Source organism: Aphanomyces invadans (genome assembly GCF_000520115.1).
Source record: "Aphanomyces invadans strain NJM9701 unplaced genomic scaffold supercont1.2, whole genome shotgun sequence".
NCBI lineage: Eukaryota > Oomycota > Saprolegniomycetes > Saprolegniales > Verrucalvaceae > Aphanomyces > Aphanomyces invadans.
The window spans coordinates 2,469,246-2,491,650 of NW_008580147.1; the positions used below are offsets into that span (position 1 = coordinate 2,469,246).

Here is a 22,405-nt window from a genome sequence, read left to right on the forward strand (position 1 = left end):
CTCCACCCATGTGGAGAGGTTGGTCTTTTTGTCCACACATCCTCGTCAAACATGATAGCGCGTGGGTAGAGAGAGCGGCGTCGACTGTCGAAGTGAGGAACACTTTGCGATGATCTCGTGATTCGATTTGACTACAATTCTCTGATCGACATCGAACCCGATTCTCTCTCCCCTGCACGGCATGGCGCATCACCAAAGATCTCGATACAGCGTTCAATACGATAACAATCCTAGCTACTCGGATCACCGCTCTTGCAGACAAGTTCGTTGAAATGGCTCCTCGCCACGGTTCATTCATCACCGCAATTCTGACCGTCGTCCCGACAATTACGCGATGAACCGCCAAACCATAGACATGACCCCGCCAGACACGAGCGGGAGCGACAAGTTGTCGTCGCAGCCCACATATAACACTTCGCCCAAGGTGCCGGCAGCACCACACAGAGCCATCACGCCCACACGCTGGATCAGCGTCGTGTAAGTCAACAGGTTCCGAAGGATTTGCATCGTCTACCTGGATGCCGCTCAAGTGTTGAATGGATGTATCCACGACCGATAAAAACCCAACGCTCGTCACAAAGCACACGAACATGCACCCGACGACACCTGCAATCGTCTTGCCGTTCGACAGCTTGGACGTGTGGTGGCCCCATGTCAAGCCAAATAAAGAAGCGCATGGGTCTCCCAGCGACAGCTACATGATGGTCACGTGAACGATGGCATCACAGGTCAACGGCATGCGCGAAGCACGTCGTACATGTAGCACGCTGAGCTGGGCGACGTCCTTTGGGAAGAGGAGGAGACTGCCGCAGCAGCCCAAGAGGAACCAAAACGCCCCTGCGACAGAAACGTTTATTGTCAACGACAGCTCGGCCATTCGAGAGTCCAACGACGACGCACCGGGAAGCCGATGGGCAATCTCGTGCTGCCGCAAAATCGGTCCAAACACGCGCAGGTAGGTCGAGTTGACGACCTTGTACTGCTGTCGCAGTTGGGCGACGATGTAAAACGCCGCGGCCGAGCACGCCAGCACGATCGAGACTAAGCGCACACACAAACGATGTCATTTCGATCGAGGGAAACAGCAGTGTGCATTCGCAACAGTGTTGGGCGGTGCACACTCACCTTGCAAGCTGCTAGCAAAAAACGACCCGACGACCACTAGGACACCAGACCCCGCTACAATTCTGTCATCGCAACGATGCCATTGCGTGCGCTTTGCGCGACCAGTCCACATACCGTGCTGGATTTTGCGACGAATGTGCAGTTCTTGGGTCGTTCGAACTGTGTGATGTGTTGTTCGACGGACCACAACGAACTGGAGCAGCAGGGTCGCGACTATGAACACCACTGCCACCACGGATGAAGTGCCACTGAAGAGAGAACCCAATGGGGTCAGGAAGACAAGGCCAATGATCACGGCCAACGGGCCCGCGAACATCGCCAGCGCATCGGCCGACCCTTGAGCCATTGTCGGGGAGGCAATACGATGCTGCGGTAGCGCTGTGATTCCATCGGTGATTGGCTATTGACGAAGTAATTTGATTGGCTATAATTTTCAAAAATGCATTGGGATTGGATACAAAACCCTCGAACTTGATAGGTCTACGAGGTTTGACACGCAATTTGATTGGTTCGGAGGTGCCATCTGCAATGTCGACCTTCCGACGAGCGAGCGCTGCGGCACAGCAATCGCCGTCGAGTCCGCTGTCGCCAGCAGTGCCAAGCGTTCGAGCTCGCGGGATCAAACCATTCACGAATGACCAAATCTTGACGTCAAGCGGATTGCGGGAGCTCGACGCTGTCTTGGGCGGGGGATACCTGCTCGGGTCCATGGTTGTTGTCGAGTCTTCCGTGTACGGTTCGTACGGGACTGACCTGGCAAGATATTTTGCTGCCGAGGGGCTAGCCAACGAAAATTTTGTCTACACCGACGCATCTTTGGCGGCCACGTTACCGTTGGAACTCAGCACTGCTCAAAAACAGCTCAAGGCCGCGTTGGTCGCACAGCCATCGAACGAGAATTCCGCGCCACTCACGATTGCGTGGCAGTATGAGAAGTATACCGCTGACAAGCCACAGTTAACGCTCCCCAAAGTGACAGATACTCGATTTTGCCACAGCTTTGACTTATCCAAGCCAATAGCCGACGCGATGAAGTCGACTTGGCAAGAATTGTCGATAGATCCATCAATGCCGTCGTTGCAATCGGCCTACCGCAATGTGTTTTCGGCCATGCAGCACGCCTTGGAGGTCACGCACACGGGCGCAACCGATATCGTTCGCTTTGTCTTGACGGATCTCGCGGCTCCGTGGCTCAGCGACGACATGACTTTCAGCCACCGGTGTCATTTGCACCAGTTCCTGCGCGCGGTGCGTGGCCTGCTCGCTCGCCATCGCCGCCGCTGCATATGTGTGCTGACCGTGGCTGCATTTGCGCTACCGACCCATGTCGTTCGATCGATCCGTCACTTGGGAGATTATGCGTTTGAACTGACGTCATTTGCCGGTCACAGCGACCAACTCCCCTCTGAACTCGCGTAGGTAGCCAGCCACCCACGTGCCCCATGTTAACCAGATAGCGTGTGGCTGTTGTAGGGAATTTAATGGGCTCTTCTTTGTTCACAAGGTGGCCCACTTCCACTCGATCACAGGCCACGCCCTCGACAACATCAAGCTCGGCATCAAGCGCGATCGACGGAAACTGAAGCTCGAGCCCTTGCACTTGCCCCCCGAAGGCAGTCGCAGCCAGAAACAACCAGACAAAGCGTCCCAACCCAGTGATATGTCGTTCTAAATAGAGCCATCGCGTGGCTCCTTCCCAGTTTGATAGTCGTCTTCGTCGCTGGTGTCGACATCACCTTCATCGTCAAAATCGTCCGAATCGTCTGCCTCGTCGTCTAGATGTGGTGGAGTCACCCGTCCCTCGCTGCCAGACGAGAAACGTTTCGCCGCAGCACTCAAGTGCTTTTGCCTGGACTTTGCTTTCTTCTTCGCCTTCTTCTTTTGTGCAAGTTGGATCTTCGCATTGCGCGTGCTCGCGGTGCCATTGACGAAATCGTCGAGCTTGGTATGCAGCAACTTTCGTGCGACCCGGCGATTGTCGTCAAGGGAGCGCGTTTTCTGGCACTGTACAAAGAGCCCCGTGGGAATGTGCTTGAGGAAGACGGAGTTGCGAACTTTGTTGATCTTTTGGCCGCCGTTGCCTCCTCCTTTGACAAACTTCTCCTCGAGGTCGTTTTCGTCGATCTCCACGACTTTGGAAGCTAGGACCTTGCTCCACGACGAGCTCAATCGAGGATGGATTAGCCTTGGTGTGGTGTCAGTGCTCGTCAGGTCTTGCGTACGGGCCAGCTCCGGGCGTGGCCGTATTCCCCGCAGACCACCGACGGCACGGCTTACAGCTCGATGAAGCAACATTGCAGGTAGGGTCGTTCAATTTTCGTGGATGCGATGCACACAATATTCGACAATTGCGCTGGTTTTGCCGAAACTTTCCTAAATTGAATCGAAATTTGGTAAATATTTGATAAAAAAGTGTCCACAGTCAAGTTGCAGATACGACAGTGTGGCGGAAGTGTGGTTCATTATCACCAAGCACACGTTATACAACACAATTTCCATGCCCGCTGCGGAGTTTTACACAAGGGCTTCCTGCAGCTCGCACGCGAGCCCCTTGTGGCCTGTGTAGCACTGGCACTGGCCTGTTTCGCCGTTGCAGATGCCGCGCTACATTCCATGTTGTGAATCGTCGATCGAAACATGGGCAGACTTACGTTGGAGCAGGTGGCCAACTCGGTAAGCGGCCGAGCCAACGCCCCGGCAGCATTGCCTCCTGGAATATGTTCCACGACTGCGACCGTCGTCGATCCACCACCAGCCGAACTAGTACAACGTTCACCGTAAACGGCCATGCTGAACTGGATCGGGAAATACGTACATAGGTTGGCTACCCGCTGCCGTGTAAGGCGTCACGTCCACTTCAAGCAAATGCTGGAGACCGGTGGTGCCTGGCGCGGCCGGGAACGACACAATGCAGTTGGTCGTGCTAGAGTCGTCGGCCACCGTCGCCGCGACCGTCCCTGTCGTTGGCCCCTTGCGAGTGTACACGGCGACCCCACCAGGAGCGACCACGAGTTCGTTCGAGTTGAGGACGCGTGAACTCAAGGCAAAGTTGGGGATGCGGCGGAGGGCGGTTTCGATGTTGGCGCACGTGGTGGCGTCATCCGTCGGCAGCCCGGACGTGATTTCGCTCGTGGTCCACACGTTGCCGTAAGGATCCGCATACCGGATGACAAATTTGATGACCGCGGCATGCGTGAGCGAAATGCCTTGATGCATGTCAAACTGGCCCGTCGTGAGGGGATCGTCGCCCTTGGGACACACACGGCGACTGCACGCATGACCTTCCCATCCGGGGTCGCACCGGCACCCTTGGATCTTTTCTCGGTCCCAGCTCGTAAACGTCGTGAAGTCTGGGTTCCCTCCCACGCGTTTGTCGGGGGAGACCGCCAAGTCTTCAATGTACATGCACTTGCCGTGGCCGGAGCAGTCACTGGGGCACTTGAGGCGTGTGCAGCCCGCTCCGACAAACGTTTCATCGCATTGGCAGATCCCCGTTGAGCGATCGCAGATGCCGCGGTTCCCGCATTCCGCATAGTAGTGCGCGTCGTTGTCGTAGCTAGCTGTGTCTTGCCACGCGCGGGTGAACGGGCACTGGCGGGCCGAGCAGTCGGCGTTGATCCAGTTTTGTTCGCATGTACAAACGTCGTTGGCGCCGCAGGAGCCATGACCCGAGCACTTGTTTGGACACGCACCGTCGACGGTGATCGCCGCCAACGCCGACAGCCCCAAAAGCACCTTCACCCAACGTCCAGCCATCGCAAACCCTGGGATGTTGTCGAACGGAAATCGAAAAATGAGGCACGGAAACGACCGCTTGACGGTTGCGCTGCGACGATTCAGATCATCTCGAGGATTGTATGCGGTGTCCCTTCACGCCGCCCTCGCCCGCCACTGGGCTCTATTCTTAGCCCGCGCGGCGCCATTGGCACCCCGTCGAGGTTCCGATTGTTGGAAGACTTCTCAAGCGACACCCGTCGAGTCGTGCACGAAAGTTGCGTGTGTACTAGGTATTTTGACTTGATGGCGAAAGGTCGTATACGAATAATATCCGGATGACGCATGAGGCCTTGGCACTCGATCACGAAATGTGGTGGCACTGGATGTGGAGGCGGCTCCGCGTCGTCTTGGTCGAGCACATGCCGATCTTGGAATGGCTGCCGGGCTACCAGTGGCAGAGCCATCTGGCCCACGATATCGTGGCGGCCGTCGTTGTGGTTGCGGTCATGCTGCCACAGGAACTCGCGTTTGGTGCTAGCATGCACATCCCCGTGTCGACGAGTCTGCGGACTGCCATTGTCGCCCCGTTTGTGTATTGTGTGTGCGGCACATCGAGCATTTTGTCGTTCGCGAACGCCGCCGAACTCACGTGGTCCATTGGTGGCGCGCTCCAAACCATTCCCGAAGATCAAGAATTTGAACGTTTGGCCAAGGGAACGCTGATCACGGTCATGTCCGGCGTCATTCTTCTGGTTTTGGGGTGGTTTCGCGTTGGGTCGCATCTTCCGCTGTCTAGACCAGCCATGGGAGGATTCCTGTGGGGAGCGAGTTTGCTTGTACTGGCCGAACATGTCCCGCATCTCGCTGGAGTTGTCGATATGTCAGCGGCGCCGTGGCACTTCGCGGTGCACTTTGAGGCGTGCGTTCTTGGTGCATTTTCCCTCGCGGCGCTAATATCGGTGGAAGGCATCCGCCAACGCCAGTCCGTACGGTTCCGGCCATCGAATGGCGCCGACTCAACCGTGTTGATGCCGACAAGCCAAGTTCGCTGCCCTACACTTCACACACTCAGTTTCGTCGACCTTGCGCCCGTCGGTGTGTGTTGTGTCGCACTAATGTTGCGCCTCTGGGTATCCTTCCCCGACGACGACGCCAATGCCTCGTCCACGCATCGTACTCACCACGGCAATCAATCCCTTTACGACTCGTTCACGGTGACACATGCATTTCACCACGTCGTGAGCCAAGAAGTCGAAGAGGTCGTGACCTTGCTGTGGGACTCGTTGATCATTGCGCTGGTGCGTTGACTTCTCAAATGTGGAGCCTGCATGTCCATCCCGCTTCCTAGACTTCGTACATATCGACGATTGTGTTGGCACATGCAGGTGCTCGCCACCGCTTAGCTTTGGTACCAGTGCATCGACGCAAAGCTATGCATCACCCAAGCTATGTTGCATGGTGCATTGTAGGCTCCCGATAGCCCCCAGAAAGCCCACCACATCGATGTCGACCCGAACAAAGAACTCCTGGCGTACGGCGTCGCATGCGTGATCGGAGGGTCGTTCCAGGCGCTTCCTCCGGCGGGGGGGCTTGCTCGAACAGCAATCAACGCCAAGTACAGCCACACTGCCGTCACGACTCTCTGCACAACCATGGCCCTCATCGGCGTCTTGCTCTCGAAAGTGTACATCCTGGTGCCGTTGCCGTCCCTTGCCGCCATCGTCGTCGTCTCCACCGTGTCATTCATGGACAAGGACGAACTTCGAACGATGGTCCGGTGTCGACTGTACATGAGTTTGGCGCTGTGGGCCGTCGCGTGCGCATGCACCTTCCTTGGCGGCATTCTCGTCGGGGCTCTCGCTGCGCTCTGCCTCAGGTACATCTGGAAGCGCCCCCCCCGTTGGAAATTCCTCCTGACGCGCCTCCGTTTGTTTGGCATAGCGTTGTCATGCCCCCCGAAGGCACCAGCATCACTCGGCTCAATGCCATTGGTACCACCTGCGTCGCGCACAAGCCCCTCACGGAAAACGGCGATGACGTCCACATCTACCAAGACCACGTCATGATTGTCCGTGTGGACGCTGCAATGGTTTGCTTTGCCAACTGGGACGGGATTGAAAAAGCCCTCGAGCAACTCTTAAACGTGGGCGACGTGGATGGGAAGGGATCAGGAGGCGTCAAAGGCCTCGTCGTGGATTTGTCAAACGTACGAGATGGCGCGCACGATGTCGAAGCTCTTCGCCGCATGGGAATGTTTAGTAGACGGCTCAAGCACCATGACGTTGACCTGGCTGTTACCCACGCCCCCCCAAGTAAGTTGCTGGGTCCATCCCCACATCGTGTTGATGGAATTCGTGCAGCGCTTCGTTGTGCCCTCTCCACGATTGCGCCGCGACTTGCACCCAACTCCGCTCAGCTCACCAACCAGTCCGCCGTCGATGTCATCCAAAACGGCGTGTGCGATCTCTTTATTGCGTAACGCCTTCGAGGCCACGGCTCAAACTACGTTGGGGGTGTCGAGGCATTCAGACGACTCCCTTATCACGACGAAGTAGCAGCGAAACGGATGGCTCGGCGACGTTTGGTCAAGGCTGGCCTTCGTCCGTCCACTTCGTCCTGCCTCAAATGGATGATCCTGTCCATTTCAGAGACTTTAGCAAGACCTAACCGTGCGAAACGGAGCTGCCCATGGCGACATCAGGTTGCATGTGGGTCGAGCCACCACACATTTCTTGGTGCGTTGCGGTCGTGGCATGAAACGTCGAAGCGCTTCGAGAACTCGGCGACGCTAGGATAGCTATTTAAAGCACTACTTGCCAACACAGTTGCTCTCCGAGCCATGCTCAAGTGTGCTGGCATGCGGTCCCCGAGGCTCTCGGGCCTGGGGAATCAGGACTTGTTCCAAGTCCCGCCCGGGCCAAAGGAGCAGGTGTGGGAACGGGAATTTAGCATTGTTTTTGACGGGCGCAAGCCCACCGGGTTGGGCTTTACGCCAGTCAAGGATGCCACGGGTTACACTTGTGGCATCGGCAACGTCGTGCCGAGCAAGGAACGCGACAACCTTGCCGCCGATCACAACGAACATTGCTACCTGAGCTGCGACCTGTCGCGGTTCGTGCGGCTCCTCACGTCCACTACTCTCACATCCACTTAGCGTCATCACCCCGGGCCTGCGCATTCGCGCCATCAACGATGTGGACTCCAAAAACAAGGCATTCGATGTCGTCGTGGCAAAGTACGACCTGCCTCGGAGCTGACGTCACTGACGACTCGAACGTAGGATTAAAACGATGCAACGACCGATCTTGCTCACGTTTGCCGATGTTACGTCGGCCAACTTCGCGGATCCGGTGACGCCCGCCCCCGACTCGTCGCAACACGCAGCACTTGGGGAGGAAGTAATCATGCTCCGCGCGCAGCTCCACGATGCGATTCTGGCGAGAGATGAGGCGCTGGCGGAAGCAGCCAAGTTCCAGGAGTGGAACCAAGCACTCTTGACGACGAACGGCGCGATGAGTGACCAAAACTCGGCTGCCGCGGACGAGGTCCGGTGCGAGCGCAGCGCTGCCGAGGCAAAGCAAGCACTTGCGGTCCAGTTGCAGGGCGACCGCGACCGCGCTCTCGCGACAGTCCATCTCTTAAAGGTGAGCCTTCCGTCCATCTTGCTCCGCCACTGCCATGGACTTCTTGCTGTGGTCTAGCTGGAAAACAAGAGTCTCCACGACCGCGTCGACCAACTGCACCAACGTCTGGAAGATACGCTCGCAGCCAAGCGCGAGACATCCGAGCGACTGGAGGCGCTCGAGCGCCAGCGAAACGACGAGCTGCGCTTGTTTGCATCGTTGCAACGCGAGATCCACGTCGAAGAAGACGAGACGAATGAGCTGGACAAGCTCATGCAGGTAGACCAGGCGCATCCTTTGATCGTACTTTCGTAATCGAGTGCTGCCGTATTCCGGCCGACTTCAAGGCCTCGACTCCTGGCGGCATCGAGAAAGACACCCACGAAGCCACGATGAACAAACTACGAGAACAGCGCGCGGCCCACGCAACGCAAAAGGCGTCCCTCGAAGCTGCTCTGAACGAGCACATGGCACGAGCGGCGGCAGATCGCGAACGCATTGACAAGCTCGAGCAGGACAAGGAGGCCCTTGAGCGATCCATCCTGGAACCGGTCCACCCCCGCTACGATCCGACTCAGTCGACACTGGTCGCATCCCACACAAGTCACGACGCTTCATCGACGGCGACCCCCGCAGCGACTGTGCAACTCCTCCATGCCGAGCTTGGCTGTGCACATGAAAAAGTCGTCCACGCCAAGGCGGAGACCCGGTCGGAACACGCGAAATGGACGGCGGAGAAGGTCCTGCTCCTCGCGAGGATTCAAGCTGCCGAACACCACAGTACATCATTGGAAGCGGAGCTGAAGGCGGCGACAGCTGCGACGGCCGCGGCGGCCGCGGCAAACGTCGCGAGCCAAGAACACGAAGCCACCATCGTCAGGGACTTTATCCATCGCATGTCGACAAAAGGCTTTCGCATGCACAAGGTAATCCTTGTTACGACCACCAGCAAGAAAATTTACGATGTTGACGGGTAGCATGGCCGCCGGGGGTTTACGCACGACCGGTACCTGTACACGGACGCGGACGGCCACTGGCTGAGCTGGACCAAAGTCACGGCCGCGCGGCACCCTGAGGCATTTCGCCACCCGAGCAAGAAGATCGTGGTCGACGTCAAGGACATCGTGGAGGTCCTGCCTGGTAAGCAGACCCAGGTAATGTGCCTTCCACCGCCGTCCTCGGGCCACCAACAAACGAGTGTGCGAAGGTGTTTGCCCGGCTCAACAGCGTCCAGACACCGCCCGACCGGTGCTTCTCCCTCGTCTGTGCCAAGCCATGTCGAACCATCGATATCGAAACCGACACGCCCGAGCAAACCCAGAGGCTCATGCAGGGCTTCCGATTACTCATTCGGCGCCGCGCCGCGCTGGCAGCAACGCCCGTAGCCCCGTTGCATTGACACCATGCTCGTCGAAACAACATGGTCTCATGTCTCGAAAACGCCACTCGCAGCGAATTGTGTGTGTGTGGGAATTCATGATGCATTTTATACCTACCAAACTTCTACGACACCGAGCGGCTACGGCGACGGAGATGGCTGGTTGAACACTTGGTGGATGGCTTGGGCAACGTTGTCGTAGCTCGGAAAGTCGGTGAGCTTGCCCATGTACACGAGGCTTGGCTTGTGCTCCATCGCCTCCCGGACGACGCGCTGGAGGTCGGCCGCTGTGACCGCGTCGACTTTGGCGCAGATCACGTCGGGGCTTTCACGTTCACCGTACGTGAGCAACTACGCGATCCAAGAGTTCAACAACACCTGCGGTGGCGAACGCACCTGGCGACCAATGTCTTCGTATAGAATCATCCGCGACTCCAAGTTCATCAAGACGGACGACTTGAGCTGGTTCTTGGCGCGAGACAACTCGGTCGCGTCCACACCATGCACTACGAATTCAGGTTTGCAACTACTGGCACGTCGTGGGCGGCACACGTACATGCAATCGAGAGCAGTTGGTTGACGAGGAGGCCGACCAACTGACCGGTCGCCTCCGGCATGCACGCGCCATAGATTCCAAGCAACCCTGTGTCGTTGTGAAGCGACGAGAACGCTTGCGCCGACTCGACCCAGTAGTATCGATTCAGCACGTGCTACGCCGACCGCAGCGACTCATTACGTCGACAAACGATGCAAACGACGCCAACGCACGCACCGTGTACAATCGGGAATACATGCCTTTGCCAGGGCCACCTGCCGAGAACGAGTCGCCGCCGCCGAGCAGCGTCTGCAGCACACACACTGGCACTAAATCTAGTGGTTTTGAGGTAGCAAACGCAATCGTAGCCACTCCTTTTGTCGGTCGGACGCACCTGCATGATGCCATCCTCCCGTCGGAAACGCGAGCGACGCGTACGAGAACGGTGCGTCGACGTTCTCAATCGCCTCGAGGCCACCTCGGTACACGGCTGGCTCGACAGCCACTTTCTCTGGGACCTCGGGTCCCTTGAGCGCGCCAAAGTACTTCTTGGCCATTTCCACGAGCACGGCATGCTCGATGCCAGACCCTGCCAGCACAATGCGCGGAGCGACGAAAAACTTGTTCATGTACGCCACGACCGTGTCTCGGTTCAGCGCGTCGACATTCTCCAGCGGGCACTGGAGCGGTCGCCCCAGAGTGTGTTGCTCGCCGTAGGCAGCCTTGTGGATGCGCTATGCGGTGTCGACCGTGCGATCGTTCGTTCAAAGCTGCCATCACGACCGGGTTTTATACCATACATACCTCTTGCAGGAACATCTGCGGGTTCTCCTTTAGGTCCTCAGACTGGATTTTCATAATGACTTTGGTCATTTCGACTTCGTCTTCGAGGATCGCTGGGTTCACAAACGCGTCCGCGAGCAGCTCCAGCGCCCGATCGACATTGTCACGAAGCACGTCCACCGTGTAGATGAGCTGCTCGCGGCCGCTGGACGACGTCGTCTGGGCGCCAATGTCTTCAAATTCCCTGCAAATTGACACGGATGTCATGCACAGCTCCGAGTTCGCATGTTCGAAAGGTGAGAGGATACAAGCATGACCTCGAACCACCTCTACGAAAAGGACGTACCGAACAAGGTCGGCATGGCTCCTGGAGTGTGAACTTTTAAACCCGAGGTGCTCCATCATGTGCGTGATTCCCGTGTTCGAATCTACAAGGCAGCAATGAGGAATATGCGCCATATCGCGCAAGCTCCGATGAGCGCGGTTTGACGGCTTGATCGGGCAATGATCACCGTACCATCTTCGAAGCGACTCCCTGCGTCCACAAACAGACCTACCGTCGACGCCTGGCCGTACGTTTCTTGTGAAATCACGCGAAGTCCATTTGGCAACACCGTCGTCTCAGTTCGTGGTGCTTGTAATTGGCTTGCCGGTTTCAGCACGGGCAGCCTGGAACAGCGGACGATGGGATTGGATATTTAGGTAAAGCATGCATTGCGTACACGTACCCTGGAATCGGCTCGTCCAAGCTGGGCAGCCGTTTGAATGTTGCCTACACACACACCGCACTCTGAGCTATCGGTGGTGCTGCATCGGTTCTCGCCGTACCAGATCTGGTTTGAGGATGCCACTTGGTGATTTTTCGGCCATTTCCTTGTTGTGGACGTAATGCGAAAACGCCCCAGTGTTATCGTTCACTGCGGCGCTGAATTCTCGAGAGGAGGAGCTCAAGAAAGACATTTTCCATGCAGTCGACGTCGACGCTCGGACCTGGCGGCGGCCGAACACTCCCAGACGCAGCATGATGTTGGGCTTCTGGAAGATAACTGGAGGCCCGCGTGATTGCGATCGCAAATCCGGATACTTGGTTTCATCCGGATAAAGAACCTCTTCGAACTACATGATGCCAACAAGTCGTCGGTTGACCGATGCAAGCAGCATGATGAAGGAAATGGTAGGCTCGGATGTGAAGGCTCATTGTTGCACGCGACGAAGGGAAAGTACAGTCACAAGCACTAGACGCTTCAGGCATAGGGTCGATGTGACAGAACAAGGTGGAGCGAGTGCGCCGATGACACAAGCCTTGCGTCAACGCACGAGGACAATGAGCTGATGAATGCTTTGCATGAATATGTGTACCCCATCTCGTAAGGGCTGTATTAAGGAGTGCAGCCTTCAAAGTTGCTAGTCCGTTCGAAGAGGTGAGCTCGCGCCAAGGGGACTTTCCGGTAATGCAGCCATGGAAGTCGACGGCAACTGGGGCAAGTCCAAGCTGCATTTGCCCTCAACATTGAAGCCTTCGCTGATGACATTGCGTGCAAGGGAATTCTACTTCAAGATGCGAACGAGATCGACCGCGCCTGACGCACAGCGCGCTCCCAGACGCCAAGGTCCCGCTTTGTTGGTTGACCAACGGCATGTGACTTTTCGTTGTTTTTCGGTGAAACCAACGTGGTTCTAGAAATTTCTTCTCTATGAATGAATACAATATGCGTTTATACAGTTTGGGATTCGTCGAGTGTCGTAATGCCAAGGGAATCTTTGACTTTGAAGCTACGAAAGGGACGTCATAACAGAATCAAGTCACTAAAACAAGGTAATGGAGCCTCGGTGAGGAGCCATCGACCAGCGACCCCATTTCGGCATCCATTTTCAGAAGGATCGGATATGGCGCAATACGGCAAGGCATCGTACTGGGACGAACGATACACCAAGTGCGTAGAAGTGCTAGATGATTCTTGCACAGGAAACGTGCATCTGACTCGCGCGATGTCGTAGGGATGCGGAGCAGTTTGACTGGTACCAGCGATACGCTGGGGTGAAGGACCTCATGCTCCAGTACCTGAAGAAGACAGACAACGTGCTCATGTCTGGCGCAGGCAACTCTCGACTGAGCGAAGAGATGCTCAATGACGGGTTTCAGACGATTATGAACATTGATGTCTCGCAAGTTGTCATCGATCAAATGGGCAAAAAGTACGAAGGCCATGAAGGCATGCAGTGGCAACAGATGAACGTTTGTTCACTGTCGTTCTCTGACGAAACATTCGACAGCGTGGTGGACAAGGGTACGATGGACTCAATCTTGTGTGGTGAAGGGTCGACTGCCAACGTCGCCAAGATGTGCCAAGAAATCTACCGCGTGCTCAAACCCAATGGCGTGTTCTTTATCATTTCTTATGGCGTGCCGGACAACCGATTGAGCTATCTCGAAAACAACGAACTGCACTGGAAAGTCACGGTCCACACCGTTCCCAAGCCGACGGTTAGCGCCGTCCAAGTTACCGACGCCGCTGACGCTAACGCCGTCCATTACATTTACGTGTGCCAAAAAGGCGTCAAGACTGAAGGCTAGGAAAGGTCTACCCACTGCTCGTTGCGCCGGCAGTCCCACAAGTATTCGACGCTAGCGCATGCGTCAATTGAAATACAGTTAAACCACCAGCAACAATGTATCCGAAACATGCAAAACTACATTTTTGGATTGTGGGTAGGAGCTCGAGATGGTGGAGAATAACCGTGTGCTCACCATGAGTGTGTTCTTGGAGCTTACTTATCGTTCCACTGCTTTTTGCAGCCCGTGCACTTGTAAAATGTTGTCGACGGTTCGTCTGCAGATCGGATTTGAATTTGCATGAAGTACGCCTTTGTGTGCTCGCAGAACGGACAACGCGCTGGGATGAAACGAATGCGTCAGCGAGGGTCACAACATTCTGGTCCATGCAGGGCTTACTGTCGGTTTGATCCACATTTTCCCACGCTTCATCGCCACCAAGTACGTCGTCTACCTTTTTTCGTTGCAACGGCACCTTCGTCTCAACCTACACAGCGCTCGTATTCACCGACTTATTCCAACAAGCCACACCCCACGTTGTACCTTTTGGTTGATTTTGTAGATGTAAGGGCATGTCTGGCAGCAAAAACGCATGCCATCACTCTACATGAAAGCATAAATGTGAGGAAAGTTGCTTCTACGTGTTGCATCACTCACATCGGGCTCAACCATCAGCAGATTGCCGCAAGTCGGGCAGAAGTGCATCGCGCTTTGGAATGAATGCACCAAAAACCACCGACTTCAGTCTGCGCAGAATCCACCAATCGCCGGCGTTCACGCATACCAAACCAATATTTATGAAATTCCGTACATTTTCGAATATTCGTCAAATATTGATCTTTGCAATTCTACACTAAAATTATGTCATACTCGTAGTTTTTTGGGAACCTTGGACAATGGCAATATATTTGTGAAAATTTGTCGAATATGCCGGATAATATCCGAATGCCCACCTTTTCGATCTTCGACATTTTCACATTCTGCCGCTTGAGCATGGCAACAAGGCAAGAAGTGTTCTACTTTGAAGAGATCGTCGACGGCAAGGACGGGCCGCTTGACGGCGACGAAGTCGAAAACATCTTCACGCTGTCGGAATGCAAGATGCTCAATGACGACATTCAACTCCCAGCCAAACGAGGAGGGGCAACACTGACCGCAGTAAGTCAATTCCACTTTTCCATATCCGAGTGCCTCCACACGTTTCTGTATGCAACAGGTGACATCAGCGCAAGGGAAAACTTTGCTATACTTGATTGGTGGAGCAAACCGTGCGGCAGAAGCATTTGGCGACGTCCATGTCCTGGACTGGGGTACCTCCATATCTCTTTACACGAGCGCATGGGTTGACAGTGGACTCTCCACAGAAACAATGCGATGGAATCAAGCAAAGCCGCTACTAGAGAGTGCACCATTCATTCCTCGTAGTGGTCATACGGCGGTGGCTTGGGGCTCCCGCATCTTCGTGTTTGGCGGAGCCAACCTCCGAATCGACACAGTATTTAACGATTTGCATGTGTTGGATACTGGTACTTCTACATCCTCCAATACACTGCGCGTAACGCGCTTTCTAGTGCAAATGAAGTGGTTGCGACCGATTGTCGGAGGGGATGTGCCGCCTCCTCGGAACTCGCATGTGGCGGTTGCAACTGCCCACGGCATGGTCGTCATTGGTGGATCGTCCCCGCAAGTTGGAGCCATGAACGACGTTTACCTCCTTCCATGGCCTGCCAGTGACGGCGACGCGCTGCGCTGGCGTCGAATCTATCCCACCTCTACTTTGATGTCCAAGCGGGAGCTGCATTCCGCTTGCGTCGATGGCGACCGCATCCTCGTCGTGGGTGGTCGATCCTCGTCTGGGCAACTCTGCAGCGACCTTTGTGTACTCAATACAGGTGCGTCAGCGGCATCTGTATATCGGCCAGTTTCATCTCGCAAAGCTTAGATTCATGGACGTGGACAATCACGCCGCTGCCAGCATGGCAACGATGTGCACATGCCAGTGGCGTCGTTGGCAGGACCCGCTGGCTGCACTTTGGTGGATGGGAAGGCGGTCAAGATTTCTTGAGCGATTGCTGGGAGCTATCGCTCGACTCGTCCGTGCAGTCGTCGCCGGCCTGTGCATCCACGTCTACGTCCCGCGAACGACGTCGCGGTAGGCCACATTGCAGTTGGACAGCATTGCAACCCAAGCGTTGTCAAGAACACAGTCGTCTCACTTCCTCAAGTGCAGGCTATAGGGACACCTCGATCTGCCAAATGCGCCCTGTGCCATTGCAACTCGTCGTCGGCCAGCCAAAAGACCCTTCGACTTGCCCAAACCAGCACGTCATCGATGTGGCCTTCATGGACCCCGAAGAGACGGCGACAGGCCTGGCTGGCCGCTTCGCGCACTGCGCGTGTGTCGTGGACGAGTCGACGTTCGTTGTGTTTGGTGGGATGACTCCCGAAGCGGACCTGAACGACGTGTGGGTGCTTGAATGCAACGGCAGCCGTACATGAAGCCCGTGCATCGTCCAACCATGCGTCGGCATGATGCGCATCCGGGTGACTAGCATGAGACACGGGTGATTTAAACTTTTTCAACGCCGAGAATCTCCTTTAACAAGTCGTATGCGGTCAAACTGATGCCGGTCGCGAGCGGTCCCTACACACTCGACGTGTCAGCATGAGAAAGTTGATTTTGGAAGTCGTACGCGCAGCCACGTGACCGACGCCCCTTTATAAAACCCGCGGAGACCTTCTTGCTCGAGGATGGCCTTGACCGTCGTGCGCATGTTGAGGTACCTGCGGGTGTCGCCCGCCCCCGTGACATACCCGTCCGTTTGAATGCGCCTTCGCACCGTGTCGAGGGGATATGTCACTGAGTTTGGACATTCGGTTAGCCGGCAAAACACACATAGGGCCACCAGCCACGTTACCCGTCTGCGCAATCGACCCTGCCAAGTAGCTGCACATAAACTTAGAGAACGGAGAGAGCTGGAACGAGTCCGGGTTGGCTGGGGCAAAGTACTGGTGCTGGAACTCCACCATGCTTTGCTTGAACCGCTCGTTCAGCGAAAATCCAATGCCTGTGTATGGCACGATGCCGACCAGGTTGACAAACAGCCCCCGACTGAACGACCGAATGCCCTACGGCCACGCAGTCTCAACGTCAACGTCGACAATTCGCGATGCAGCTACGTTACCTCTGCCTTGTACATGCACACAACCGCATCCAGCACGTTCGAGTACTTGATTTTGCCTTGTTGCACCATGTACCGCGTGCGAACAACATCGATCGGGTACGTGCACATGGTCGAGAGCATGCCTACAAAGAAATAGTGAGGCCATCGAGTCATCGCACGATTCAAAACTGCAGAGAGATGGCGGCCGATGGATGCGCGGCGTACCGGCAATGGACCCCGACGCAATGAGCTGGGTGTTGGATAGCTTCTTCACATACGGAGCCGAGCCGTCGTGATTGTTGCAGTTGGACTCGTGGAAGCGCCGCCGGACGTAGTCAAAGGATGAGTGCTGGATCCCGGCCGACATGAACACCTTGACCAAGTTGATCGTGTTGCCTCGAAACAGTGCTTGCACCCCTGCACGATTCACACAGTCAGACCATCGCGCTGTGAAATGAATTCGACGCACCGTCTCGTTTCACAATGTCCGATGCCATGTACAACGCATTGCGCAGCGAGAAGCGCAGGTGGTCGCTCACTTGGAAGAGCAGCTTGACCCGATCCACAGGCGACAACATGGACTTGGCAATCACGCCAGCCAACCCTCCAGCCACAAACGAACGAAATTCGGTCGACGTTGCATCCACGGTGGTGGCGCCTGCAGGTGTGGAAGAAGACGAAGAGGCGGGGGTCGAGACGGGAGCGGCGACGGCGGGGTCGGCGTGATGGGCACTGGGACTGGGAGGTAGATCCAGCATAAACATCCCATCTGTCTCGTTCACCAGCCCGAATTCGACGGCGCCCATCTCTTTGACCCACGTCGTGTACACCATCTGCACGCCCACAGGACTGATCTCCTTCCATCGCATGACAAGGGTGCAGAACTCGTCGAAAGTAACGTCGTCGGGGGACACTTCGTCGTGGAAGGACGACAACTGAGACCTTTGTTGCTTGCGTAGCTGTAGCTTTTCTTCGTTCAGTTGATGCAACTGGTCCGTCGTGAAGTGGATTTCGTGCGGATCGACTTGTCGGATCTTTTCCATGAGCGCTGTCCCTGATATAACTCCACGGTCGTCCGGGTCAAGCTGGTGGAAGAAACGATGGAGCAGATCTATGACTTCAGGCGTAAGTTGAAAGTCGGGGTTGTACAGATGTAGGTGCTCAATCGTCCACGAGATGCTGAAGTCCTGCTCCATGTCGCTGCCCAATCCAGGAACTTCAGACGACGCTGCCGAAGTAGCTACGTCACCATGAGGTGATGATGGTCTTGGGCTATTGGAGGCACTTGGCGACTCTCCCGTCTTGGTGACCGACGGCATAGATTGAGAGAGCAGCGAGTCGGCCGCGGTGGGGTTGGCGTTGGGTTAACAAACACCCCAAGCGTTCCAAGCGAGTCTTTTTGCGTCCACAGTGGAATTCTCGTTCCAATATCTGCAGCTTGATTGGACCAACGGAATTAAAAGAAATCTATTCACGGCAGTTGATTGGTTTAATCGCCAACCGCTGGGATTTAAAGAAATTAGAATGCTGGTCAGCTGGAGATATAAAAGAGTTTCGGCACCACCTACATTCCAAGACGGCTCAACCGTGGTGGGCCGTTCGAAGCGTTCAAATAAAAGAATTCAGAAAATTCTCGAACTGTCAACAACGAAAAATAGTATTTTTTGCTTGGAATTACATTCGTGAAGCAGTGACTCCTTTGAGAAATATCGTTCGAACTCTCTATAGCAAGGCACATGGCTCTGTGCACATGCATGACAGGAACGACGACCCCATGAGTAAGGACTGCATGGATTGTGAAACGGTGGCTGGAACGTGGGGTTGTCCGCCTCAGGGTGGTTTTCGAACGGCCAGTTAAACGAGATTCGCCAGAACTCGACATCCAGGTTGAAGAAGCTAGGTTCATTTGAGTTTTGTATAGGCCGTGTGCGACATGTGCCATAGATTCCGCCCGTTTCTGTCTGCCAGCATAACCCATTTTGATCTTGCCTTCGTCATGATTGCCGACACCCGCACCATCGTCGCGTGCTACTTCCATGCGCTGAAACGCGTGCTTCCCCATGGTAAGTCGCGCCATCTCTCGCTTCTGTGAGTTCATGGAGGTTATTCGAGTAGACTCTCACTTGAAGCAGCTTGAGCAACTGCTCGTGGACGAAAAGATGACAGACAAACCTTCGTCCGAATCAATCTTGTTCAGTGGAACCCGCCTTCGATGCGAAGAATTAGAGGCGAAATTGGATGCCCTCATGACCAAAGTACGTGCCCAATGCGATCACGTTCGATGCCACCTCATGTGAATTGCAAATAGCTCATGGGAAAGACCTTTCACTTTCGTGACGACGTGTTTGACGCCATGAGCGAAGTCCGCCAGCACGAGCAATTTCTCTGCAGTTTGGAGGAGTACATCGAAGCCGATTTACCCGCGAAAGAACGATTCCTCACTGTCAATTGCGCACACATGCGAACTTTGATCGCAGTGATGATGAACTTCCTCAAGGCCCAAATGCACGAGACATTGGACGAAGCCGCCCAAACTGACGTTGTCCTTGGGCCGTATCGTCGGCATCTAACACAAGCCAAAAAGATGCTACGAAATCTTCACAGTGTCGTCGTTCATCGTACAAATGACGTGGATTTGGAACTCGCCGCGTTGAACTCGGCCATCGCACAAGCTCACGAACACATCAGTTCGTTCGATCCGACACTTTTCCACTTCGGACAAGAACACCTTGTCGAGGGTATGCAGCGCATAGTCGACGGGTGGAACAAGGTGAGCCGCGAAGTCCGTGCCATAAAGCGAGTGCGGCTGGGTTTGAGTCCTGCCGTGAGTCCCGTGTCGGGTCGCCCAAACTCCACCGATTCGTCGTAGCCCCGTCGAGAGCGTCCTATTTATTTTTCCCTGTGCTCTTTCCATGTGCTTCTATCCTGACTGTGAATATGAATGTAATGAAACGTTGCTGGGCGCAGTTCTCGCCTCTTCAAGCTAGTCCACGTCATGGCATTCACGAAGTAGTTAGGTTAAATTGTTTGGCACTGGTATTTCCAGATACACGCGAACGAGTCGCCGCTACCCGTGGCAAAATACGGCGACGCTGGCGACGAATGCACGTTGATCACCGAGTTGCGGTAGCCGCTGATGGTCAACACGGGTCGCGAAGTACGATAATCCCAAAACATAACAGACCGGTCCTTTGATCCGCTCATGACCCAACTAACATGAATACCACGTAAGGACCACTTCTTCCATGAGCGTCGCAACTTACCGTCCATCGGGAGTATAAGCCACGGACAAGACAAAGTCCTTGTGGCCTTGGAAGAGCAAGCGAGGACGAGCCGTCGTGCGTCCGGATGCCGACACGTCCCACAACATGATGTTCTTGTCCAGTGAGCCAGAGATAATGTTCTTGCCATCCGGGGAAAATGCCAATGAGTACACTGAATCATTGTGACCTTCCAATCGATCCATCAACTCGGTCGTTTGGGTGTCCCAGATTCGCACGACCTTGTCCAGCGACGCCGCGGCCAACAAGCGGCCGTCCGGCGACAACGCCACGTTCGTCACACCATCCGACGGACCTCCGCTCTCGTTGCCAAACACAGCCTGGCACTGACCCGTGCGAGCGTCCCAGAGTCGCACCTTTCGGTCGCCCGACCCCGACACAATGTGGTTGCCCACATAGTCCAGCGAATAAATCTCGGCGTCGTGGCCGATGAGCGGCGGCGCCTCTTCGTTCGACGCCATGTCCCAAATTCGAATCGTGTTCTGGGGCATCCCAGCCACCAACTTAGTGCCGTCCGGCGAAAAACACACAGCACGGACATACGCGTCTTCCGCCTCGTTTGCAGGCGCCGCCGTCTCCTTGATCGCTGGCCTCTGCACCCAAAATGTGCGCGCGCCAGTCTGCACGTCAAACACCTGCGCCGTCTTGTGGCACCCCGTCGCCAACTTCGTCCCGTCCGCCGAAAAACGCACGCAACACACCACGCTCTGGTGGTCCAACGTATGGAACATCTCCACCACCGGACGCTCCGTGTCCGCCACTCCCGGGCCCTTGTTGCTGTTCGTGTACGTCAGAGCCCACTTCACCTTGCTCTGCTTGGACGTCGACGAGCCATTCACGTTCGGTGTCGACGCTCCCGTCGGGACGCCACTGCTCGAGCCCGGAGGCGTCGACGGACCGCTATTGCTGGACGACGGCAGCGCCTCTGACCCGTTCTCCGACGAGTTGATCTTGCTCAAGTGGTGCATCTTGTGCGACGACGACGGCAACGGCAGACCCTGGCCGGACCCACCAGACGACGCTCCACCAGACAGCGCAGACCCATGACTCGGTTGGCCCGACGAAGGACCCCCGTTCGACGAACCGCTCTTCGACGACCGGATCTCTGAGCTGCCGCTTGTCGACTTGCTCTTCTTCAGCACCGGCGAAGAGCTCGCTGACCCTTCTCCGCCCATGTTGTTGCTGGTGGCATTGCTGCCTCCTGAGCCAGGGGGGCCTTGGATCTGCATGCGACGGCCTTGGTTGTCGCGGTCCGACAACTGTTCTCGCGACTGGCGGTCGCGGAGGTCTTCTCCAGACCGGCCGTCTTGGTCGTTGCTACGAGAAGACAAGCCAGGCATGGGGCCTCGGCGACCAGTGGGGGTGTGCAGCGACCCTTCCAACGGCGCCAACGACTGAGGCTGCATCGGACGCTCCTGGCTGCGGTCCAACGGACCCTGGTGCTGAGGCTGCATGGACCGAGAGCGGTCACGGTCGTCCAGCCCAGCTGGACGGCCCATTGAAGGAGCTGGCGCCACACGCACCGGACTCGTGCCGCGAGGGCCTCGCGACGGAAGCATCGGAGGCCCCGTGTTGACTTGCAGCGGAGGCATCGACTGAGATCCGTTCTGGTCGTCACGGGGTCGCTTCTGCTGTTGTGTAGGCGGCATCATCTTACCGCCTTCCAGCTGCCGGCGCAGCCGGAGTACGTCGTCGTCGTACTGCTGCCGAATGCGGCGCTGGTTCTGCTCCAACGCCTTGATAGTCTGTTGGATCTGATCCATCTCCGCCACCTGGGCCGTGATCTTGCGCTCCAACTCCAAGTTTTCGATCTTGGCGATGTTCAGTTGCTGCAGGACGCTCTCAAATTCGTTCTTGGCACTCTCCAGCATCTCCACCACGCGCGACGCACTGCCTCCCGCCAATTGCTGAGGACCAGGGTTCTGGACGCCCACGTTCTGGTTGTTGCCCATGCCTATGGGGATCCCGATGTTGCCGCGGATATCACGCAAATCCTGGTGCCGCAGATCTCCTCGACCCATCGACCCCACGCCGCTCACCGATTGCGGTCCATTTGGGACGCCACCTCCAACGACACCCACGTTGACTGGGTTTGGGTTCCCTCGACGAGGAACGCCTCCTGGTGCACCACTTCCGGGGTACATGTTGCTGTATTCGATGTTCTTCTGATCTACACGCCGAGCGTTAGCGCTCCTTGCTCGTCCATGCATCCTCCCACGTCAGCAGAAAGGCCAGACTGACCGAA

At 56.0% G+C, this 22,405-nt stretch overlaps 13 protein-coding genes across 15 annotated transcripts; 6 read left to right on the forward strand and 7 right to left on the reverse strand.

Annotated features, from left to right (window-relative positions):
• Window positions 1-185: 185 nt before the first annotated feature.
• Window positions 186-1,496, reverse strand: H310_01610 (hypothetical protein). The gene is made up of 6 exons (XM_008864767.1): window positions 1,240-1,496; window positions 1,126-1,179; window positions 901-1,041; window positions 758-837; window positions 515-694; window positions 186-462 (listed from the first exon to the last, which is right to left on the reverse strand). The coding sequence occupies exons 1-6, from the start codon at window positions 1,469-1,471 to the stop codon at window positions 328-330; spliced, it is 822 nt and encodes a 273-aa protein (XP_008862989.1). The 5' UTR covers window positions 1,472-1,496; the 3' UTR covers window positions 186-327.
• Window positions 1,497-1,653: 157 nt separating this feature from the next.
• On the forward strand, window positions 1,654-2,885 carry H310_01611 (hypothetical protein; the record flags this gene model as incomplete). Its single annotated transcript, XM_008864768.1, has 2 exons — window positions 1,654-2,540; window positions 2,599-2,885. The coding sequence occupies 2 exons, from the start codon at window positions 1,654-1,656 to the stop codon at window positions 2,795-2,797; spliced, it is 1,086 nt and encodes a 361-aa protein (XP_008862990.1). The 3' UTR covers window positions 2,798-2,885.
• On the reverse strand, window positions 2,858-3,420 carry H310_01612 (hypothetical protein; the record flags this gene model as incomplete). The annotated part of the gene is made up of 2 exons (XM_008864769.1): window positions 2,858-2,861; window positions 2,939-3,420. The coding sequence occupies 2 exons, from the start codon at window positions 3,418-3,420 to the stop codon at window positions 2,858-2,860; spliced, it is 486 nt and encodes a 161-aa protein (XP_008862991.1).
• A 219-nt stretch (window positions 3,421-3,639) lies between these two features.
• On the reverse strand, window positions 3,640-4,881 carry H310_01613 (hypothetical protein; the record flags this gene model as incomplete). The annotated part of the gene is made up of 3 exons (XM_008864770.1): window positions 3,640-3,729; window positions 3,777-3,885; window positions 3,941-4,881. 3 exons carry the CDS (start codon window positions 4,879-4,881, stop codon window positions 3,640-3,642), a joined length of 1,140 nt encoding a protein of 379 aa, XP_008862992.1.
• Window positions 4,882-5,136: 255 nt separating this feature from the next.
• H310_01614 (hypothetical protein) lies at window positions 5,137-7,669 on the forward strand. The gene is made up of 5 exons (XM_008864771.1): window positions 5,137-6,140; window positions 6,191-6,250; window positions 6,312-6,718; window positions 6,784-7,154; window positions 7,203-7,669. Exons 1-5 carry the CDS (start codon window positions 5,178-5,180, stop codon window positions 7,319-7,321), a joined length of 1,920 nt encoding a protein of 639 aa, XP_008862993.1. The 5' UTR covers window positions 5,137-5,177; the 3' UTR covers window positions 7,322-7,669.
• A 12-nt stretch (window positions 7,670-7,681) lies between these two features.
• On the forward strand, window positions 7,682-9,864 carry H310_01615 (hypothetical protein; the record flags this gene model as incomplete). The annotated part of the gene is made up of 7 exons (XM_008864772.1): window positions 7,682-7,953; window positions 7,997-8,077; window positions 8,123-8,486; window positions 8,544-8,744; window positions 8,813-9,391; window positions 9,443-9,619; window positions 9,673-9,864. The coding sequence occupies 7 exons, from the start codon at window positions 7,682-7,684 to the stop codon at window positions 9,862-9,864; spliced, it is 1,866 nt and encodes a 621-aa protein (XP_008862994.1).
• A 30-nt stretch (window positions 9,865-9,894) lies between these two features.
• H310_01616 (hypothetical protein) lies at window positions 9,895-12,208 on the reverse strand. The gene is made up of 10 exons (XM_008864773.1): window positions 11,990-12,208; window positions 11,890-11,933; window positions 11,679-11,830; window positions 11,508-11,589; window positions 11,183-11,405; window positions 10,773-11,112; window positions 10,616-10,713; window positions 10,400-10,553; window positions 10,240-10,349; window positions 9,895-10,194 (listed from the first exon to the last, which is right to left on the reverse strand). Exons 1-10 carry the CDS (start codon window positions 12,182-12,184, stop codon window positions 9,985-9,987), a joined length of 1,608 nt encoding a protein of 535 aa, XP_008862995.1. The 5' UTR covers window positions 12,185-12,208; the 3' UTR covers window positions 9,895-9,984.
• An 819-nt stretch (window positions 12,209-13,027) lies between these two features.
• On the forward strand, window positions 13,028-13,857 carry H310_01617 (hypothetical protein). The gene is made up of 2 exons (XM_008864774.1): window positions 13,028-13,095; window positions 13,160-13,857. Exons 1-2 carry the CDS (start codon window positions 13,049-13,051, stop codon window positions 13,734-13,736), a joined length of 624 nt encoding a protein of 207 aa, XP_008862996.1. The 5' UTR covers window positions 13,028-13,048; the 3' UTR covers window positions 13,737-13,857.
• H310_01618 (transcription factor S) lies at window positions 13,651-14,452 on the reverse strand. Its single transcript, XM_008864775.1, has 5 exons — window positions 14,373-14,452; window positions 14,259-14,318; window positions 14,115-14,202; window positions 13,911-14,055; window positions 13,651-13,852 (listed from the first exon to the last, which is right to left on the reverse strand). Exons 1-4 carry the CDS (start codon window positions 14,418-14,420, stop codon window positions 13,931-13,933), a joined length of 321 nt encoding a protein of 106 aa, XP_008862997.1. The 5' UTR covers window positions 14,421-14,452; the 3' UTR covers window positions 13,651-13,852; window positions 13,911-13,930.
• A 247-nt stretch (window positions 14,453-14,699) lies between these two features.
• On the forward strand, window positions 14,700-16,214 carry H310_01619 (hypothetical protein; the record flags this gene model as incomplete). Its single annotated transcript, XM_008864776.1, has 6 exons — window positions 14,700-14,873; window positions 14,932-15,025; window positions 15,080-15,241; window positions 15,287-15,607; window positions 15,658-15,867; window positions 15,946-16,214. Exons 1-6 carry the CDS (start codon window positions 14,709-14,711, stop codon window positions 16,212-16,214), a joined length of 1,221 nt encoding a protein of 406 aa, XP_008862998.1. The 5' UTR covers window positions 14,700-14,708.
• H310_01620 lies at window positions 15,905-18,273 on the reverse strand. 2 transcript variants are annotated; one of them, XM_008864778.1, is made up of 7 exons: window positions 17,349-18,273; window positions 17,105-17,296; window positions 16,901-17,022; window positions 16,634-16,844; window positions 16,409-16,575; window positions 16,211-16,359; window positions 15,905-16,169 (listed from the first exon to the last, which is right to left on the reverse strand). In XM_008864778.1, exons 1-6 carry the CDS (start codon window positions 18,196-18,198, stop codon window positions 16,285-16,287), a joined length of 1,617 nt encoding a protein of 538 aa, XP_008863000.1. In that variant the 5' UTR covers window positions 18,199-18,273; the 3' UTR covers window positions 15,905-16,169; window positions 16,211-16,284. The 2 variants fall into 2 exon arrangements, with proteins under 2 accessions (XP_008863000.1, XP_008862999.1); XM_008864777.1 differs by having other exon boundaries at window positions 15,905-16,359.
• Window positions 18,274-18,800: 527 nt separating this feature from the next.
• Window positions 18,801-19,884, forward strand: H310_01621. Of its 2 annotated transcripts, XM_008864779.1 has the most exons (3): window positions 18,801-18,942; window positions 18,995-19,134; window positions 19,188-19,884. In XM_008864779.1, the coding sequence occupies exons 1-3, from the start codon at window positions 18,813-18,815 to the stop codon at window positions 19,746-19,748; spliced, it is 831 nt and encodes a 276-aa protein (XP_008863001.1). In that variant the 5' UTR covers window positions 18,801-18,812; the 3' UTR covers window positions 19,749-19,884. The 2 variants fall into 2 exon arrangements, with proteins under 2 accessions (XP_008863001.1, XP_008863002.1); XM_008864780.1 differs by having other exon boundaries at window positions 18,995-19,884.
• Window positions 19,885-19,897: 13 nt separating this feature from the next.
• H310_01622 (hypothetical protein) lies at window positions 19,898-22,112 on the reverse strand (the record flags this gene model as incomplete). The annotated part of the gene is made up of 2 exons (XM_008864781.1): window positions 19,898-20,090; window positions 20,143-22,112. 2 exons carry the CDS (start codon window positions 22,110-22,112, stop codon window positions 19,898-19,900), a joined length of 2,163 nt encoding a protein of 720 aa, XP_008863003.1.
• Between the last annotated feature and the right edge of the window lie 293 nt (window positions 22,113-22,405).